The following is a 21,200-nucleotide window of genomic DNA, read 5'->3' as shown; positions in this document are numbered from 1 at the left end:
TCACAACCACATTCCTAAAAATCCCTGCAAGCATTCCTGCACGATGTGGCGGGAACATGCAGTTTCACTGGTGGACAGGCGGTTTACGAGTGGAGGGGGGAAAAGGGTAAAAAACAGGTCAAATGGCTACCAAAGTCAGGCAAATAACCCGGGGCCCGAGTCTCTGTGTGTCAGACTCCGAGTTCCTCTTCCTGATCGCGTGGAGGCATTTCTATTTGTCGTTTCTCAACTCCTTCCCTTTAATTTATCCCTTTGTGTTGCAAAAATAAGCACGGTGCATCCATGGATTTAGAATTTAGAATCCACATAAAGGATGTCGTGACAGCAGGACGCTCCGGGTCAGATTTGAAGTTGCATAAGTACAGGCTCGTTCTGTGCAGGCGTCGTGACTGAAGAAAACAAACAAACAAAAAACGGATTAGTGTGGATCCAACTGTCCAACTTTTAGTCTCTGGAAACTGAGCTTTTTGAAAAATGAAGCTGTAGATGCGTCTCGCTCATAACTCACAACAATGTCTTTAATCCCAAATAAATCTGCCCCAGAAGAGGCGGGTGAAAACGCACTGTGCGGTAAATCAGAAGCAGGACGGCCAAGAAGATGGCAGCGTGCAAGCTGCTCTACCACAGCGCATCAACGGTGCAGCTTTTGTTGCGACCCTTTGCCAAGTATTGCACGTGGGAATTTAAGTCCGGTTGTGTCATCCGAACACGAGCACAGAGCCCACAGTGCGGGACGAACAAACTGACGCAACTCTGCTTGATTCAGCGCAAGGCGGCGACGGGGCTTTCACAACCGACTAGCACTCTTTTTTTCCGTGGTGGAAATCCCACCGAGGACGTCGTTCCGTACTTTTCCTTAGTGATTCTGATGACTACCATAACTTGTGGTTTATTTCATCACACTTTTTGGTCTGCAAAAGGAATAATCCGTCAAACGTTGCCGATGGGAAAGGGGCCGTCAGTGTGCTGCTTTTTCTGGCCTTTGTTTTCTCCTCCTCGCCACTTCAGGCTTTTTAAAGCCATCCAACAGTACAAACCTACTTACTGAGGGACGCCAAAGCTTCAAATAAACCTTGTTTAAATAAAGTTAATGACAGCAGGCGGCACATACAACTCCAAACAATAAGCACATCTTTGGCTAATATTGCTTGGCAGTAAAAACCCTCATTTGATAAAGTAGTTCCAGATGAATACAAGACGTTCGGAGTGTGTGATCCAGATCCCAGGCTGTACTTTTGTCTGATTTGGACACTGAGGTTGTCGCCTAAAACAGATTAAAGTACTGGAGATTGTTTGAGTATAAACATCCCACAAAAAAAACAAAAAACAAAAAAACTATTTCCACCGACATGCACAGATTTAGAATGGTCGATAGTCGGTCTGGGGCTCATTTATTGTCAAGCAACAAATGCAAGATTTAGGGAAATACAATCAGTTATGTAACCCAAAACATAAGCACTGAATGATTGGCTCCACGTCTGAGGGGCAGTGTCTGTTTTAATTCCCGGCAGTCCCATCACACCAGCTATTGGCTTCGATTAAACAAACTACCTTAATACAAGCCATTATTATTATTATTACGCAGCCTTTTTCCACATCCAGTGTTACATCACATCTGGAATGAGATCACACAGAGTAAGCGTCGCTTTATTTCCCCTCCCGCTGTTAAGTTATCGTTTTGTGCTCTCCCATTTCCTGCGGCGATCCCTGTGTCCTCTTTGTTCCCTCAGGGGGGGGGAACACGGAGAGCAGGCCACAGGTCGGGTTACGTTTGTGCGGATGTGTGTGCGCGCGTCTGTGTGCATGAGCACGCATTGTGTTCCCTGTGACTTAAGAGGAAGAGGAAGAGGAGATGGGTGGAAACAGGAAGAGGAGGGCCACCGACTAACCAACCTTCAGCCTCGGCGGCACATGTCCTGTCCCTGTGGGGTTGCCCCCTAAACCGACCAATCCGCTGAACCCACACCCAACGAGGAGACTAAATAAACAAACAAACAAGCAAACACGCCACAGAACAAGTCCAACACATCCCCCTCTAATCTGTAGTGGGAAAGGAGACGTTTCCAAATCCCCTGAAGCCGCTGAGCCGACACACGGACACAAACATGCACAACGGCCCCAAACCTCAGAACCACTTTCCATGGTTTGTCCATTTGGGCCTATCGTAGAAATATGGCCCCGCCTCCTCTGCACGTGGATATAAACAGCTCATTCTAACGTGACATGAACATGTTTTTAGGTTATTATACAGAATGGAAAACATCATTAAAACTACTTTCTGCCAGTAGGTTTCCCCCCTCAATGATGCACGCTGTACCTAAAAGGCCATCAAAAGGTTGAAGGATGAGCCTGGAGTTATTCCACTGATTGTGAACACGTTTAGCGCTTCAGCAGTCAACAACGCGTCACAGGGTCGCCGTGATCCCAAAAAGTTCACCGAGCTATGATGAGGAGCCAAAGGAAGAGGGACTAGGTGTGTGTGCGTGTGTGTGTGTGAGGGTGGGGGGGTGGGGGGGGTGAAGGCCTCGAGGGGCAGACAGAGACATCCTAGAGGGAAAGTGAAGGGTAACACGGGTGGGAGTGAAGGATGGAGGGAAAGTGACGGCGTGGACGAGCACCGGTGGGAACAGACCGAGTGAGCAGGTCCCAGCTGAGGTCATGTCCCCCCCCCCCCCCCCCCCCCCCCCTCCCTCGGGCTGCCTTTTCATAAACCTCTGAGCCTCGGGTGAATCAAGCAAAGCAGATAGCGGACCTCAGGAGACCGAAACTCGCCAACGGAGACACACCGAACCAGGAAGTGACGCGGCACCCACCCGTCTTCCAATTTCGTGACAAAGGGCGCTCGTCCTTTGGTTATGGAGCCTTACTCCAAGTCTCGCTGCTACCATCACGTATGTCTATGTCTCTCTCTCTCCCTCCCTCTCCCCCTCGCTCGGTGTGTCACAAAGGCCAGCTCTAACAACAGAGTGAGTTTCTCTCTCCCGGCTGGGTGTGGTGGCCTGCAGAGCAACAGCTGGGTCCTGTTGTTCCTCCAGAGACTGGCGGTGAGTGCTCGCCCTCTTTTTCGTCTGTCCATAGCTTGATTTGAAATGTTAAAAACGTTTTCTTATGATTATTTTGCTCACTCGGGATTGCTGTCGCTCTTTTGTGCGTTTCTCTAAACCCGATTTCAGGTGTTGATCGTGAACCGTCTTTGTCAAACTACACTACATGTCCCCTCAGTCCTCTTCCCTTACAAGTTTGGATTCTGCTTTTCCGTTTATTCTCTCAAACAGTCCGTCCCCTCCCTCCCCCTTCCTCCCTTCCACGGTACCTCAGCCGAGCCCCCATTTCCCGCCGACACATTTCCTGTACACTAGAGAAGGAAATGAACAACTTTCATGAAACAATACTATAAAAAACATATTATCAAAATGCCAAAAAGTAATGTAGATATGCAGCTGAAAAGAGAAGAAAGACGGAATACAAGTTTTGGTCATCTTTTGTTTTTGATGATAATCCGTGTCACAATTGCTAGTATTAAATAAATAAAAGATGAAATAAAAGTCCTTAACATCTTGAAGCCTCCGTCTAGTTCAGTTCCCCCTGGAGAGTCTTTACTATTATTGTGTGTGTGTGTGTGTGTGTGTGTTGCCAGTTCAGACCTGCCCTAGGTTTAATTAACTGTGAGTCAAAGCCAACTCACGTGTGGTCAGAGGAGCAATCAAACACCAGTCGGGCCCGAGGAGCTCACACACACACACACACACACACACACACACACACACACACACACACACACACACACACACACACACACAGGTAGAGTCCTAGTAAACCTCAGTGGAGGATCTTTTGATCTGATGCTAGAGGCAGCAAGCAGTCACAGTCTTTCATTAAAAAGACTTCTTCACTCTGTGAATCAATCACAGACTACAACTTTGTCTTTACAAAAACAACTTTTTAACACTCACATTATGTCAAAAACGTAATGGATTATTTTTAACAAGGAAATGTGAATAAAAAAGCATTACGTTGTGATCTTGAAAGCCAAGTCTTAAAGTGCAAAGCTGATAGAGACACAGAAATAGACGCTACGAGCCACCGAGGAGGAAGGAGAGGATGAGCTAAACTGGGACGACTCGACTACTTCCCGGTCTTTCGCAACAGAACTATCCATCTGTCTGTCTGTCTGTCTGTCTGTCTGTCTGTCTGTCTGTCCATCCGTCTGTCCGTGCACACAGCCAGCTGCCAGGCCAGAAGAAGGCATCGCTCTGGACTGCCTGGCGCCAGGGAGGAGCGACCCCATGCAGGAGCAGCGCCGCCGTAGATTTTCCCACATAGTGAAGGAAAAGTCGGCTTTATGGGTGCTATTTATGACTTGTGAAAATAACTCTCCTAAGATTAATGATTGGTAACGCTGAATGGGCCCCTTTGGGGCTCGAGAAGCGAGACAGCTGTCCTGGGTGCCACGCATCTCCTTTGCCCCCCCACCTACAGACCACCTCCTGACCAGCTCCAGCCCTGGCTGCTTTATTAATACACAGCCCACCAAAGCGGCATCCCTCTGCAGAGGAGCAATGTGCAGACCAGAGAGGTTCAGCTCTCATCACCTGCTATTTCTCACACTACCCTCTTCATCTATCTAATCTATGTTCCATACCTTCATGCACTATTAAATATCACAGTATTATACAGTAGTGTTGGTGTTGGTAGGAAGTGTACTGATATGTAACATGTATTTATTATTTATAGTTATTCTTTCAATATATTCTCTATGTATCCTGGGTATTTATATTGACTGGTATTTTGATGGAGATAACACTCTCAAATAGGGGGGACACTGAGCAGCTATGCTAGCCTCATATTACCTCTGCTACGGAAACAGAAAGGGACGCAGGGGTATTAAAGGAATGATGACATAGCTGACCCACCTGACCAAAGACAAGACGCATATCTGCCCAGACACAGAATGTGTGTTGTTTGACTATTATCCCCCATTATTATCCAGAAGCAACACAAACTATGAGGGATTCTTATAAGATGATTAACAAATAGAGTAAAATAGGCCTTTTCTGAACCTTAATTAAAAGGCAGCTAGATAAAAAACAAAAACATAAACAAACCTAGTAATACTAAGAGAGCTTGGACTCTCATAAAGAGTTAAAGCTTAATAATTGCACGTGTTTGTCTCAATGTAGTATCAGTGGACAGGCAGTGTGTCTCTGTGTGGTTTGGGCAGACACACTGGAAGAACATGACCGACCAGATGCTGGACTTCATGGAAGAAATGTGCTCCGGAAAGTTACTTGTTTCTGAAAAAATGTTTAGTATGTTCTATGGCTACAAACAGACCTGCACGGTCTAATAAATACAGAACCAGGTGCATGCCAACCTAGGGATTCCCAAATAGTGAACACAAAATGTATCCACAGCCAGAGAAACGAAGAATCTGAGAGGACACCATGAGAGATTAGCTAAACTCAGGGGACTCCAGAGTGAAGATAGAGTAGGGGGGAGAATTCTTCCCAAATACAACTACCCAGGAATCTTCACTACCACATATACTCACATATGTTCCAACAGAGAGAGAGAGAGAGAGAGAGAGAGAGCTAGAAAGGTTAAAAGTCAAGCCACAGAGTGACATAAAGCTCCTGAATTTAGCCGGGGAAACCAGCTATGTATAGTGCTGAACATGTGTGTGCATGGGAGAGAGAGAGACGGCATGTCCAGAGGGGGGGGGAGAGAGAGAGAGAGAGAGAGGAACTATGTACAGAGAGGAAGCATAGGGGGTGTGATGGGACTTTACATATCTCACATATATCCTTAAAAGTAGAGCACACGTTTATAATCAGCAGTGCCCAGCCGGCACACATATGGGACATAAACACACATGTGCTTAGTACCGGCAATGCACGATGACACTGGTGTGTGTGTGTGTGTGTGTACTTTGTCATTAATAGGAATGACAAGATAAGTCAATACCAATACTAGTGAAATCCCACAACAGTTGAAGCCCTCTAGATACCAAAGTAAAACACCACACAAAGGAATAAATCCTGTACTTAAACATACACCCCCTTGTCATTGTTTGCAAACTGTTTTATGTGAATGATCGGCCGCAAATTCCTTAAAGATTGCATTTGAACATGTTTAGAAGGTTAGAATTTACATTCGCCCAGTACTCCTTCTTACTGATATGAGCCTTAACGGAACTAAACGCTATACCTATAAAAGGTAAAGATCGAGTTTTGAATGGCTGGGAAACTTTTTAAATCTCGAGTGCTAGATTGCAAGGAAGTAAAGGGTTGGATGTTTTTTAAAAACTGGGTATAAAATAGCAAAAAGAAAATTGAAAAAAACAATGTTTGAAGACAATCAAATCCCAAAAATGTGTCCCCCCTTCTCTCTCTCTCCCTCTCCCCCAGGAGGTTGTGCGTTGTGCCAATGAAAAAGCAGACTTAATATTTTTCCCCGAGTCCATCTGGTAATAATTGCGGCCTGTAGCAACCGTAGCTGTGTTTGGATAAAGCTCTGACATCCACGGGGCCCTGTGACGCTCGAGTGTGTGTTTATGTGGGGGTGAGAAGGAGAGAGAGGAGGAGAAAAGAGGGAAAGACTGTGTGTGTGTGTGTGTGTGTGTGTGTGTGCGCATACATGCTTCCACTGGTGCCTTTCCCAAGCGGCCGGGTGACGAGCCAACATAACTACATGGAGTTCATCATCAGCCCACTGTTCTACGTGGACCGGAGCGTGGGTGGTTGGGTAACCTCTGCTCTTTCGGTCCATTAGCATGACTCAAAGGTGATGATTAGTGGCATCTGATGGCGCACAGACTGCTATAAAACAGATCTGAAATAACAGAAATGTCTATCCTGTTCTGCCTTTTCTTTTCATCAAAGACACAGATTCTCTTTTTAAATGTTGTCTGGAAGTCAAGTGGCTTGTAAAACAAAATGATTAAGCTTGTAATTGGCAGAGAGAGTGCCCTGAAACTATCTGACACTCCAACCTCTAAATGGCTCTCATTGAACTGTTGCTGAGCAAGTCACTCATCTCATTAAATGTTGCCCTACTTTATCTTCAGTATCATCAACAAAACAAAATTGGGGGGCCCAGACCCCAAGGAGTCCTTGTTACATCCCATAATACACATTCCCTGTGGTGAATCCTACAGTCATAAGGGGCTCTGGTCTTTACATAATATAATGCTGAGTTTGACACCCATTGTGCAGTTGTTCATTTTATGTGACTCACTTTGCCGGAGTAGCTGTCATTTCATTCAAAGGAGAATAGAGAAATAAACTCATGTCACAAGATCAAAAAAGTGTGACAAGTAACGCATTGTTCAACGCAAGCGTCTTCATCTTGTGACTTACTGGCAGCGCACAGAAGAAGTAGGTGGACGGCAGCGGGACAAGGACCGTGCAAAAAGGCCCTTTGTGCGGAGAGGGTCACACATTCTCTGAAGGGGGGGCATTCATATTTAGGCGGATTCATGTGTGCGAAAAAAGCCATGCGTGCACGCGAGGGGACGGACCGCTTACCGAAAATGGAGATAGGAGGACGCCGTGTGACGAATGACCTTCGATCGAGGGCTTCCTGCGGTATCACATGATGGTACAGACAGGGTGGAACTGGGTATATGAGTATCTACTAACTCAAAATGTTATTTATCTGATTTCAACCCCTAAAAAGTTATTTTTTCCATTTATATTTTGCTTTATATAGTCTATGTAGTTTTAACTTTGTACTCTAATTGTTTTCAATGTATGCAAAGCACCTGGAGACTTCCCTTACATTTAAAATTAAGCTGTAATAATTGAATTATTTATCTATTATTATTATTTTCAGTACTAAGTGGTTTTCCGAAGGCGGAAATATCTTAAGCTATGAGAAACTATTCTTAGTAAACTTAAACAATTCAACAGATGCACACTAAAAAGACTATGATATATAGTTTCCCTTATTATAATTTCTGTATAAAATTACACTACATCATCATTATGTGCATGTTTGATTTTCTATTGTCAGTGTTGGGAGTTCAATTTCTACATGAACTAGTTCAAAGTTCAGTTAACAAATTTTATAATGAACTAGTTCAGTTCATAGTTCAAACTTAAATATTTGACCTAAGTTCACAGTTCCAACTAGTTCAGTTCTTTTTTTCCATATGTTGCTGCAAGCTATTATTTTTCAAAATGAAACAGCCCAGCCCACAACCACAGACAGCAATTATTTTATCAGTTTTAACACTGAAGCTATGCATCAGATTTAATCTTCATATCCAATTTTGAATCCTTATCCAACCAGGGTTTACATTAGCATTGAGGGGACAGCATTTCCCCTTTGTTGCTTTAATGTTGCTGTCCATTCACTCCACACTAGCAGCAGCTGCAGCGTTCATCCCTACAGTACATTCTCAAACACATGCTGCTTGAATGGTCTTGTTTAAATAAGGAATAAAAACACGACAGTTATCATTAAGGTGCAAATGTTTGCAAAGAAAGGTCAGATTCCTCCCATCCTCACCGACCTTGTCAGTAACTTCATAAAACTCATTTAAATTATTATACGCCGCCTCTTTGTTACACGCAACTGTCGCCTCCATACATTTCTTTTTTTTGATGACGCATGCGCGGTGCGACACTGGTGGCTGGTGTTGCCAGATTGGGTGTTTTTTCCGCTACTTATTAAGGCGCGTTTATGGTGTGTTTTCTATAGAAATCTGGCACCCCATTGAATGATGTTAACCTGAAAGAACGCGCCGTTGATAGACACCAGAATGAACGAGTTCACAGTAACGTTCATTGGGCATTAATACAGTACGTTCAGTTCACGTTCGCCCAAAATATGAACGCGTTCATTGAACGATAGTTCAGGCACAACACTGTCTATTGTGCTCATAATATAAAAATGCTATAAAAATTCAGATTTTGTCAGGAGGAAATCCACATGGTTTGTCCTCTCTCCACTTACATGATAACGAACAGCATGATGTTGTTACGTGCCTGCAGGGAAGAATTTATAAAGTATTTCATATAATTTCACCTGCCAAGCCTAAGACAGCGGGGGTGGCTGCGCCAGAGGAGAAGATCAACATCCTGTACGGACTGTCAGTACCTCTCGGGCTCTTTGAGTGTGTTGATGTGTGAGACTGAGCCCTCTGCAGTGAGCTTACATTCAGGATGGCTAATCAGCCAACACAACACGCCGTTCTGACACGCTAACACGCATCCACCCTGGTTTTACCTTCGTTTGGAATTCTTAGCAAAACGAAGCCGAGTTCAGTGGAGACGACACGCTGGCCCGGAGTCGAAGGTTCACTAGGGATCGATCAGGAGGGGTCAGTGCGTTCCATCTAGCCTGGTTGAACCGAGCGGACACAGCTCAGCTCCTGTGAAAAGCTCTTTACATTATAAATGGTGCCTTTCATAAATGTGAATGATTACCAAATGACTGGTCAAAAAGTAGAGAAAAGAGCCCTCGGCAAATAATAGTGACAATATTGTAAAGCAAAAAAAGCGATGCTTTAACAGAATATTTATCAGCTCTCCCGATGTTTGATTGTTTGATCGGATCTGATCTGTAAAATCGAGTAAATGGTCAGGAAACCCGCAACACACAGCTGGATCTCTTCATGTTCCCCATAAAAAAACAAAAACTAATAGGATCCGTTGACCTCACATACGTCAACAGATTTGGTGCATCTCCACCTTCAGACGGTCTGCTAAGCACCTTGTTTGAAGTGTACTCCCCTCGGTCTCAGAGTTGCACGGAGTAGAGCCAGGAAACTGGCTTGCCGCCCGAAAAGTAGTGAAAAAGACAGTTGCGTTCAAGGTATGATTATTTAAAAAGGGTTTGTCATGTTTGCGTTTCCTCACCGCCCATGAAACTTAAAATACACCTTGCGTACTTAACTTTTAAAATACCTGTAACCCATTGGATGGTGCGTTTTCCAAGTTCCCAATCAGACTGATTTCACAAAGGAGCCATTCACACACACACACACACACACACACACACACACACACACACACACACACACACACACACACACACACACACACACCCCTGTGGTGACTGCATAAGAAGTAGTTCTCCGGTTACAAACTCGCCCAAAATAGGCCATAAGTACATAGTACTAGTTCTGGTGACGTAGATTATAGTTTAGAGTGGTAACACACACTCAAACACGGGATAACACACACAATCTGCAATGACCTCAGCACCATGTTTTAGTAAAAGAAGTGGGCATTGTAAAAATAACAACATAATATAAAAGTAATTTAAGTCGACTGAAATCACTCGTGCCGACCTTTTGTCGAGTCTAACTAATTCTCCGGTGTTCCCAACCTCTCAACAAAGGATACAGGAAAAACCTTCTTAAAGCAACAAGTCAGTAATTTAAGCCACTGGAAGCGATGCTCATCATCCAACGATGACTCATAGCTGTATACAATTCCACAACATAAAAAGCTATCCCACAAGGACCCTTTAAACCCCTAATTTTTACATTGAGAAATTATCATTATTTTGGGCTGGTACTTCTTAAAATGTGGGACAAGATCCGAAGCGAGCCGCAGGCCTGTTTCTAATCACTTCCCGCATGAAACAAGCAATGATACGCCTGCAGGAGTGGGAGAAGAACCTCTGTGCTTTCCTGGAAAAGGAAAAAAAAACTTGAAGGGACGTCCTCCAAGTGCAGTAGTTTTTGGAATAGCTAATCTTTGTACAGGAAACAGGCGCTGAGACTCTCGGCGCTAGTGGGCTAAGCAATCAAAACAATCTCTATCTTGTGATTGAGGAGCGGGGACTGGTGCCAGCGACTTCAACACACTCCATCAAGGGCGAGGGCGGGTTGAATAGAGAAGGAAGGAACAATCCAAAGGGAGTGATAGGCCATGAGGTGAAGATTGATAGAGGGAATCAGAGGGAAACGGCATTTTTTTAATATACATGTATACACATGTACCCACATGTATGCATTTTTTGCCTGTCCCATTTTGCTATTTCTCGTCTTTTCTCTTTTTTCCCCGTTTTCCCTTATCTACACTCCTCTTTTCCCTCCTCTCCGTTGTGCGGCCTTGCTTTTTCTCTTCCACCCTCCTCCATCTGTGTGTTATGAGTAGGAGTAGTTGAGAAAGTACGTGGGATTTTCCCACCGCTCGGCACGACCAGACCCAACCCCCCGCTCCTTCTGTCTCATGTGAGGTGGGGGGGGCTTGAGGAAAACCACCCATAGTCCACCGCCACTCTGCATGTTTGTTGGAACGGTTTGCTCGTCGTTGTTCCGTGTGCTGCTACAGCAACAGAATAATCAGGGAACGAGCTTCCTCTGCCTTCCAGTTAAAACAGTGTAGCGCCTTTAAAACATTCAATCTAAGAAACTCATGAAAATTACTCTGAAGGCTGCAGCTGATGCGTCTCAAGCAAGAACACCACCCGGAGTCCTTCTCCTCAGACATGACAAGGGACGCTGATGCACATTAACTGATGTTGCAGATCTTGCACCAATTCCCTGGTCAGTCTTTGTCGTCCCCTTTACTTTGTGATCTGGGACCAAGTTGCTCCCCAAAGTAATTGATTTCCAACATCATCTCCAAACGTACAACTGTGGCTTCACACCATCCTTACATCATCTGCAAAATGCAGACACGCAATCCAGAGAGCATCAAAAATGAAAACTTGGCTTTAGCAAAACACTCTTCTCATAATAAAAACTAAATTGGTGACAAAGCGCAACATTGGTGAAATATGACGGCAACTGAAGACACGCTCGACTAACACTTAATAACTTGAGTTACTCAAATCCCAAATGCAGTTCATGCACGGCCCGTGATTTACCTCTGCAGCCTGTGTCTCCTGGTGCAACAGGGTCAGCCCGGTCAGGTCCTCCAGGAACGAGTGGGAAGAATTAAAAACCTGGGAGAGGAAGCTGAATCCTTCCCTCTCGTAGTTCTCCAGGACCTGCAAAAAAAAAGAAAAAACAAAGACAATTTATTTGTGATTCAAACAGGAAATGTAATGTCAATTGATAGGTTAATGATGAATCCATTTTAACTCACACATTTCCACTACAGGAAATGATGTCACTGCATTGTCCCATTTGCATATTGAGACACATATTGTGGCTTCTATGTTTTAAATTTCCACCAATAATTGGAGGTACAATAGTCGACCAGCGTAAGCATCAATTTTGAGATGATGTAGAACCAACTGAGAACTTGAAAAAATATAGAAAGGGAGAAAACCATGTAACTGTGTTGAGTGAGAGTATATATATATATATATATATATTTGTGTGTGTTACTAATGCACCTAAACAACAGCAGGTTCTAGACTTTAAGATGGTTAAAAGATGTGGAAGTAATTTCCCTGAAAAGGTTTGATTCAGGTCTCAAGCTCAGCTGAAATAAACACACTTCTTCACCCTTAACTAGCTTCTCAAGAACAACATTGCGTAATGTCAAAGACAATACTAAGAGCCTAATGCTCAGTGAAAGTACTTTGGAGTGTGATGTGTCCACTTTGAGTAGAGGACTGAGTCTACCTAATGCATCAGGACTCCAAAAACACCAGGAGATGGCAAACAGAAATGTTCTCTAAAAAGCAGATACAAATAATATTTGACTGGTTGGACATTAAAATGCACTCTTGTTGCTCTGGTCCAAAGAAACAACCACTGAAACACCGCAGCTCAGTGTTTACCTTGATCACCTATACCAGCTCAGACTTAAAATACCCACAACTTCTCTCCAAAACACACACACACACACACACACACACACACACACACACACACACAGATCCCCTGCCCTCCCGACTACCTCCCTAAGCTTGGCTGAGCCTTTCATGGACCCCCACGGACCCTCCTCTGCAGGTGTAGTGTTACCTCTGCCTCAGGCATCGGCACACCGAGAGCATTGACGTCTGAGAGCGTGCGTGCGTGCGTGCTGTTCTGTGTTTGCAGGCCGACCTGGCGTCTAGCCGTGGAGCCAGACACACCACACACACAATGCACACTGACGTGTCCCTCCTTCCCTTTTTCAACCACTCTTTTCTTTCCTTCCCTGTCTTTTATTTCCTTGATTCTTCACCTGCATCCACGGGATCCGATACGCGAGCCATGAGCGGCCCAAACACACTTTGTTGAAACATAGATGCTCGCAACACAGAGAGCCGCTCGATAACTGATGATATCGCGATAAAACATACAAAGTTACACAAACAACACACACTGATAATGCAATAAACAAAATGAAATAAGGTTCTGGGTTACAGACTATTTTATTTATTCTTTTTGAACAGTTAGTTATACTGGCATCAAATGCTAATGTATTTAGAGATTCTCTGCAACGGAAGAGCTATGGAGCATTTACGAGGTTACGTCGCGGTTAATCGGGCGCCGATGGTTTTCATCTGCGCGCCACAGAATCAGCAACATCTGGGTCACATGGTGTGTACATGTGCACTTTACCCAAAGCTTCCTTATGGAGCCACATAAACCTTTTTGAAGTTGTTTGTGGATCCATATTGTGTGTACTAACGGAAAGTATAGGATACTAATAGACCAAGTGTGTGTGTGTGTGTGTGTAGCGTCCTTAAACATATCAAACATCCACTGAGAGGTTTTCGGTGCCTCAGAGACGCTTTAATTAATGTTGTAAAGTCGACTGTTATGTCAAATCAATGAAGGATACATAATCAATGAAACGCTTAGGGATTCTTGGCTAGTCTGCCATAGATGTGACACTTAGTGAACACAGTTCCTGGTGATTCAAGGGTTTAGACTTCCTCCCGTTTACTTGTAAAGTCAACACGACAAGTTCGACTCTTGCCTTGAAAATGCACCAACTCCATGGTGACTCATTGAGTCCCCTCTCAGGCCTCAAGATTTAGCACTCGACAGGAAGCACATCCCATAAAAGTGTGTGTCGTTAAGGCTGCGAGTCTACGAATCACACGTAAAAACAGCACTTTGTGACAGTGACATAAAACATGAAGTTATTTATTCTAAAATAAGTTATGACTCCAAGCGATTGGCTTACAGTAATAGGAATATAAATAGATATAATAATATAAATAGGTGGCGGATACCAAATTCAACCCAATTCTATTCAAAGTTTTAATCTCGGCTCTGTGACAGAATGACGATTTATTTAGTTATTTAGAAGGAGGAAACACACAGAAACCCTGCGCTGTGTTGTCTGCACAATACATATCTAAAAAATATATATATTTCCATTAACAATGAAAGCATATGGTATATTTGGTTGTGTAAGCTAAAGACGATTTAGTAAGAGGTCTCTTACCCACTAGAGATTTACTCTATGCTGTGTAGTTTTATTGGCTTGCAGCCCGGGAAAGAGTTTGGAAACACACACACACACACACACACACACACACACACACACACACACACACACACACACACACACACACACACACACACACACACACACACACACACACACACACACACACACACACACACACACACACACACACACACACACACACACACACTCTACAGGAACTTCTCCAGCCGAGACAGGGGCTGAATTGTTTTGTTTCCATAGTGACCTGGCAGCACACAGCTGACTGCGGCAGGAATACACACATAGACAGACATGCACTCGCTCACACACACACACACACACACACAAGACAAAGACAGACACACAATCATGTTACAGTGAACGGACTGATGAATGGCCAGAGGGACACACAAAAGGGAGGGCAGATACAGGGAAGGGAAAACAGGAAGGGGGAAAAGGTAATACAGAGAGGAGGAAAAGAGAAAAAAGCTGATAAACTGTTGCTAAAGAAAAGAGGGGAAATGTGTGTGGGTAGAATTAATGGAATCAAAACAGATTCACCAATTTCTCTACTTCATCCCCTTCTCAGCAATCAAAACAGATTCACCAATTTCTCTACTTCATCCCCTTCTCAGCAGAGGATCGTCTTTCCTAACTCACGTTGCTCATTGTTTTCGCCCGATGCCTATCGAACCCCCGAGAACCCTCCGAACAGACAGAACAATGTCATCAGTCACAGAAACATGACACCCTTATATCGGGTGGAACCTCAAACTTCGTTCCTCAGAAGCAGCGTAGGTGGAGAAGAAGTCATGCAAAGCAAACAAGCCCCCCCCACCTCTGCCTCTTGGTTTCCCTCTGTGTCTCTCTCTCCCTCTGCCTTCACATGAAAGTGATAGATCTGGGGCTTTATGACCTCTTTACAGACACAAAGGCCGCATTCAGATCAGGGGAGAGGGGGGGAAAGAGAGAGAGAGAGAGAGAGAGGACCGTCACTCATCACACCTTTTCTTCAGCGCTGCACTTCCTCTCTTTATGCCCCCCCCGCCAGTCATCAAAAAAAAAAAACCTCCTCCCTCCCTAAAGTCGCATGTCTCCTGGTCTTACACTAAAGTCCACCCTGACCAATCACATGGCTGGACGTGGTGACTACAGGGTTGACTACCAACCAATGACAAAGCGTTAAAAAGGTATGCAGGTGATCCATTCCACCCTGCTTTGCTGGTTTTGTGGAAATGCAGACCCTCAACAACCCGTCCCTACATGACCACACATACGCACACACACACACACACAAAATGCAGTGGTGGGAGATAATTACACTCATACGACAGTCACTGACATCAATGTGCAACTGCTGCCTGATTGTTACCATATGTTTTACCAGCTTGTCTCCTGTGTGTGGCTGTTTGTGTGTGTTCAGTATTCCTCAAGGAGCAACATTTCAACACAGCTCCACCGAGTTGCAGTGTGGAAAAGGGAGGGACGGGAATCCCCCCCCCCCCCACCCCCATCGCTGCTAAGGCAGCAATTTGTGCTTCAAAACAACGTTGTTACATAGCGATGGAATCTATTGCCATAAGCAAATCATAACTTGCCTACAACCAAGCGCAAATCTTTTCTAATACGGTCTTAACCCTTTGTCTTGTTTGTTAAACTGGATTTGAGCACTAATCATTTGACCTGGTCAGTTACAATTCATGCCACTTACAATGGGTGAGCAGGCAGTGCACTTGTCAAAGGCCAGGCTAGCAGGCAGGACATTATCGAACCTTGAAAGAAAGCCCCGGATCTGTGGATGAGAAATCAACACGTCAAAAACAAATATATATGAAACAGAGGAGCAAAATAGTGCAAAATGAAAAGAAAAAATATATATTATATATATATATATTTATATATATATATATATATATAAAAATAAATCAACAAAATGAAAGTATATAAAGTTTATTCTCAAAGGAACTAATCATAAAGAGATGAACTCAAGAGTAAAAAAGCCCTACAAATGAGTTTACTGAATGTTAAAAGTCTGTTAGGGACAGAAAGTATTCAGTTTATTCTTTCATAGTAACGTAAATATAACTGTAGTAAATGAGTGAAACATTAAAGCTGGGCTTTAGAGATTTTTTAAGTTTTCCGTTTTTCAAAATAATGACAAGCACGCCCTCTGGTGTCAAGAGGGACTACAGCCTTTTTCAGGGGAACATTTGTGGTTGGGTGACCTGCATTTTTAGTAAACTTGTTATTTAATAATTTGACAGCAGGTGATTTGTACCATGATTGTGGTGGTTGATTTGGATGGAGCGTGATCAATATGAAAACAGAAGTAATATGAAGGTGAAATGTATGGAACGTTGCCTTACGAGGACCCTACAGCATTCAGTGGAGTGCAGATAGTTTGCTCCCCTTAAGATAAAGAGGAACAGTAGCAAAGACCTGCCATGGTTTAATATTATTCTAGATATGTGTCCCATCTTTTATAGAACAGGTGCCCAAAAGACTTGCACAAAGAATACATTGGTGCTTCCTCTCTCCTCGCTCCTTGTCTTCTAGAAGGAGTGATGGTGGATCAATTTCAGGATGAAGTGAGGAGACGCGACGATAGGAAGCATGAGTTAGCACTGAAACCTCTCACCTCTCAAATCTCTCACGCCTCAAAGCATTCATTTCTATTCATGGCTGCAGTAATTACGGCTAATAACTTAGATTACTGTCAATAGAACACACCCTCTCACAATAAAAAGTCTTCTGTTGAAAGCAGCAGTTTCGATCAATACATTCCTGCCGTGGCGTAGACGCTCTCCTCTCTCATACCCACTTCCCCCTGTTTTCTTAATAAAAGCTTCATCGGTTGGTTTTTCTCATGACGCACGTAGACCTCAGCGTGAAGTGACTCCCTGGGAATAATCATTATTGGTGAAACCATATTAATATGAAATATTTCAAACATCAAAAAAGCAGTGAAAGTATCCCAGTTTTTAGGGACTGAGTAATAACCTCAGACCTATCTCTCTAAAAGTACAAGAGTTTAAAATGGATTTTTGAACTCTATGACATCTTCACACACCCCCATTTCAGCTGCACATTTTGTACATTAGCTCAGGCTCTGTGACTGATAATCCGTGGTACACTGCTTTAGCCTGCAAGACATTTCAGTTGGCTTAAAGAGCTTTTGCTCATTCTTTCTTTAACTTCTTCTTGTCTTTTAAATCATCCCATTTATGTGCTGATCGTTTCAACTAAAGATTGCATTGGAGGACATACGACTGAAAGGGTGGATTGAGATATCACTTCCAGGAACAGGTTTTTATACATTGAACATGGATGTGAGAGGGAAACTGGGGGCACAGAGAATTGACAAATGGATAGTGCATGAGTGAGTCACACTAATGGGTTTGAGTGGGCAAGTGAGTTGGACACGGTAGCAGCTCTGCATAAAACTGGACTTTTCTGTAAACAGACATATTTTAGATGGATGTCTGACCTGGTGCCTTTGGGTTTTCTGGGGAGAAATGTTGCTTTTCCAGAGTCTAAAAGTCTAAAGGTAGAGGGTGTTTTTAATGTCTTTTGAGGCATTGCCTTTTGGGATTTCGGACTATGTGAGATAAAAGGGTAACACCGCTCGAAAAACGTAGAGTTCTGTATCGGGACTTTATTGTTCAGACACTGAACTGAAAATACGGCATCATGTAGTTTCTGTGAAGCTCCATAAGCTGTCACTGTGGCACCATGGGAAAGAAAGACTGCTGCTCTGAACTGCATCTGCAGGGTGTTAGCTGGAGGGACAGGCATCCCAGGCATGACCATGCAATGATTTACACCCCGCATGTCACCCTCTTTGGTCATTATTATCTCATTCCCTCGCCTTCACCATCTCTCGCTCTACAGAAACATGCACACACACACTGCAACTATTTGCATTCCACTTTTTTATGGATAATTTGGTTGAAATACCACGAGCTGCTGAGGTGTCAAGCTAATGGCCGATATTCAGATTCTCAGGGTGATGAATACTGATGCCGATGCAAATGGAAGAGGGTGAGATGTATGTGACAACAGTCAGAAAGCAAAAGGGCACAGCTCGGAAAGCTGCAAAATTCTCTTGGAAAAATATTCATTGGCATTTTTAATAGAGCTGCCCTTCAGGCCAGGTCAACTAAGAAATAGATTTGACAGTCTTCCCTTACATTTGGATGGATTGTTCTTTCAAAACAACATGTAGATTAGTAAAGCATTTTTAAAAGGAAATTGCAAAAAGCGAACACAGTAGCAACTCCACAGAAATGTCCGTGGCTTTTATCTCTTAAAAGCATCTAGCGGCCAAGACTAGAAGCCCTCCCTCCCTGTACAAGAATACAAAACAAAAGGTGTGCACTCAATATCACCTTTGTGAATCTGTATGACGCTCAGAGAGGTGTTTGTTTTGAAAGGCATGGCCAATGGGACAGCATTTGGAATTAAATCTATTTTGCATGTAATTTGTTTTAAGGCTCAGACTAACAAGCAAAAAAAACGGTGAAAAGATAAACTTGAATTGTGACACAAATCGGAGTTGCAATACTAACAGCTGAAAAGTTCTAGTACTAGAGCCTCTATTGCCGCTTTTTTTTAATTCAACTAAGAAATTAAAAAAAGGTATTCTTTCAGAGCATGACTAAAGCCTTATGTACGCATACAGCATATATTCGTCTTGGAGGACATAGCTTGCTTATGATGCTGGAGCTGGACGCGTAACCAAGGCTACAATGTTACGCCCTCGTGCAGTTAAATCTGGTTGAGTGCTGCATGGCCTTGTGATACGTACCTTTGAACCACTTCATCCCCCATAGATGTTCATGAGGGTTTTGCAATCTCAAGATGCATTCTTGTCTGTTCCAATGATTGTAAAAAGGAAACAAGCAGCATTCTCCACATAAACTTTCCCCATTCAGAGATGCTTTCTTGTGGCCAGTTATAAAAATTTTCATTTGAAAGTAAGGGTAATGTAATATTATAAGAACGTGCAAAATAAACGCATTCAATTTGACCTTTGATTATATTCAGATTAGATTGATAGCGTTAGAGAGCCAGCTCCATAAAGGCATAATTTGTAGGAGATCTGTGTATTAGATTGCATTAACTTGTAATTGTGTAACCGAGGGAAATCACCAGGTATGTCCAGCACCATTTTGAAGATGCTGAACTACATCAGACACACACGCACACAGAAACACACCACACACACACACACACACACACACGCACGCACACACACACAGACACCCAGACACACCACACACATGCGCAACAGTGCCTCGAACAAAATAGAATTTTCATTACACGTAAACAACAGAGAGAAAGATGACATTTAAGAATTGTCGGCTCATGATTGGGCGTGGATATGTGAACATGGGCACATATCGGATTGCCCGGCTCGTGGAGGTTAACCGACAAACAGCATTAAATGTCCTCAGTGTAACAAAAGGTTGATGCATGAGTGTTGGTCTAAATGTCTGACCTGGTGTGGCACTAGACCCAGAGAGGTGGGAGGCTCGTTCATCCTGTCCTCGCTGCTGCTTGCCACTGCGTAGCCTCTGAGGATTGGAGAGGACGACAGGAAATGAAATACTTGAAAGAAATGGACTGAAAGAGAGAAATAAAAGTGTTACATTTGATATGGACATCACAGTGGCATTAGAGATTTAGGGTTAGGGTTAGAGATTTATTCATGGATAAGCAGCTTTGAAGATGGATGGAATTATGCACAATAACCAGATGCACTGTGTTTAGTATTTCTAACCACCTTAAACATCCCACAGTACACATGATATTTCAGTTTCAAGCCAAACAGAACGGACAAATGTGCCATTCAGTTTCTTTAAATGGTCTAATGGACTGTACCCTTCTCCCGACTATTTAGTAAAGTGCTTGAACTCTGCATGTCCTCATTCACCCATTCATACTCTGATGACAGGAGCTATAATGCACAGTGCCACCTCCACATTAGTAACTAACATTCACAAGTCACAGCTCCGGGAGAAATTTGGGGTTAAGTGTTTTGAACAAGGACACAAAACGACCTGTGGTGCCAGAGGGGTCGGAGCGCCAATTCAGAGATTGAAGGACGACCGTGCTCTCCACTGAGAGTTGCCCCTCGAGCTCAGTTCATTCTGCACATTTGAAATGTTCTTCAACCTCTTGCAAGATGGATCCGTATGCGAAAATCCGATAACAGCCAAGGTTGTTCATACGTTCACTGAAATAAGGGCCTTGAAAGGGGCGATGAGATGGACAGAGAACACAGACACAGAGAAGGCAGATGCAAGAGAGGGAGATGGTGTTGTAAAAGAAGGAGTTACACAACCATAGAGGTCTCTCTTTCTCCTCTTTGCTTCCTGAGCTCTTTATCCGGGAAGTCAGAGCATCTCTGTAACGGCTTATAGCATCTCACAACACTCCCAGAAGAACGGCTTTCTCATCAGCCGGCAAGCAGTCGCACACAATTACATTTAAGCAAAAACAAGTCTCTCCACGCTAAATAAGCAGGAAAACCACCCAATCGCTGTTGGAACCCCCCCCCAAAGAAAATACTTACAAAACTACCCAGCGAGTGCAGACTAATAAAGAATATACGTGGGAGATGGATTATGAATTGCAAAAGAACTTCTACAGTGAACACAAGCTCTTGGGCTGAAGTACAGTTTAATTTTCTGAGAATCAAATGAAAAGGCCCCACCTGCAGTGCAGTAAGACCTCAGCCACAACTCCTCCATCAAAAGGCAAAAGTAAGCAACTAAAGCTTTCTGACAGTTGAGGAGCCAAAACATCAAAAACACAATCTCCTTCAGTTTTAAGGCAGGTAATGGTCTGACCTGGCTGACCTCTGATGGCTTTTGCAATAATCGATCATTGGATTCA

At 43.6% G+C, this 21,200-nt stretch overlaps 1 protein-coding gene across 3 annotated transcripts in view; it reads right to left on the bottom strand.

The window, feature by feature from the left end:
- Nucleotides 1-21,200, bottom strand: part of atg7 (ATG7 autophagy related 7 homolog (S. cerevisiae)) — a 41,654-nt gene that overhangs the window by 5,984 nt on the left and 14,470 nt on the right. For all 3 annotated transcript variants that reach the window (XM_037448510.2, XM_037448509.2, XM_037448508.2), the window contains exons 16-18: nucleotides 19,801-19,876; nucleotides 16,012-16,092; nucleotides 11,827-11,949 (exon numbers count right to left, since the gene is read on the bottom strand). In XM_037448510.2, the coding sequence (XP_037304407.1) occupies nucleotides 11,827-11,949; nucleotides 16,012-16,092; nucleotides 19,801-19,876 (280 nt within the window). The remainder of the gene's footprint in view (nucleotides 1-11,826; nucleotides 11,950-16,011; nucleotides 16,093-19,800; nucleotides 19,877-21,200) is intronic.

This window comes from Pungitius pungitius, chromosome 8 (genome assembly GCF_949316345.1).
Source record: "Pungitius pungitius chromosome 8, fPunPun2.1, whole genome shotgun sequence".
NCBI classification, from domain to species: domain Eukaryota; kingdom Metazoa; phylum Chordata; class Actinopteri; order Perciformes; family Gasterosteidae; genus Pungitius; species Pungitius pungitius.
The sequence above is the reverse complement of the archived record's forward strand: the minus strand, read 5'-3'. Positions and strand labels throughout refer to the sequence as shown.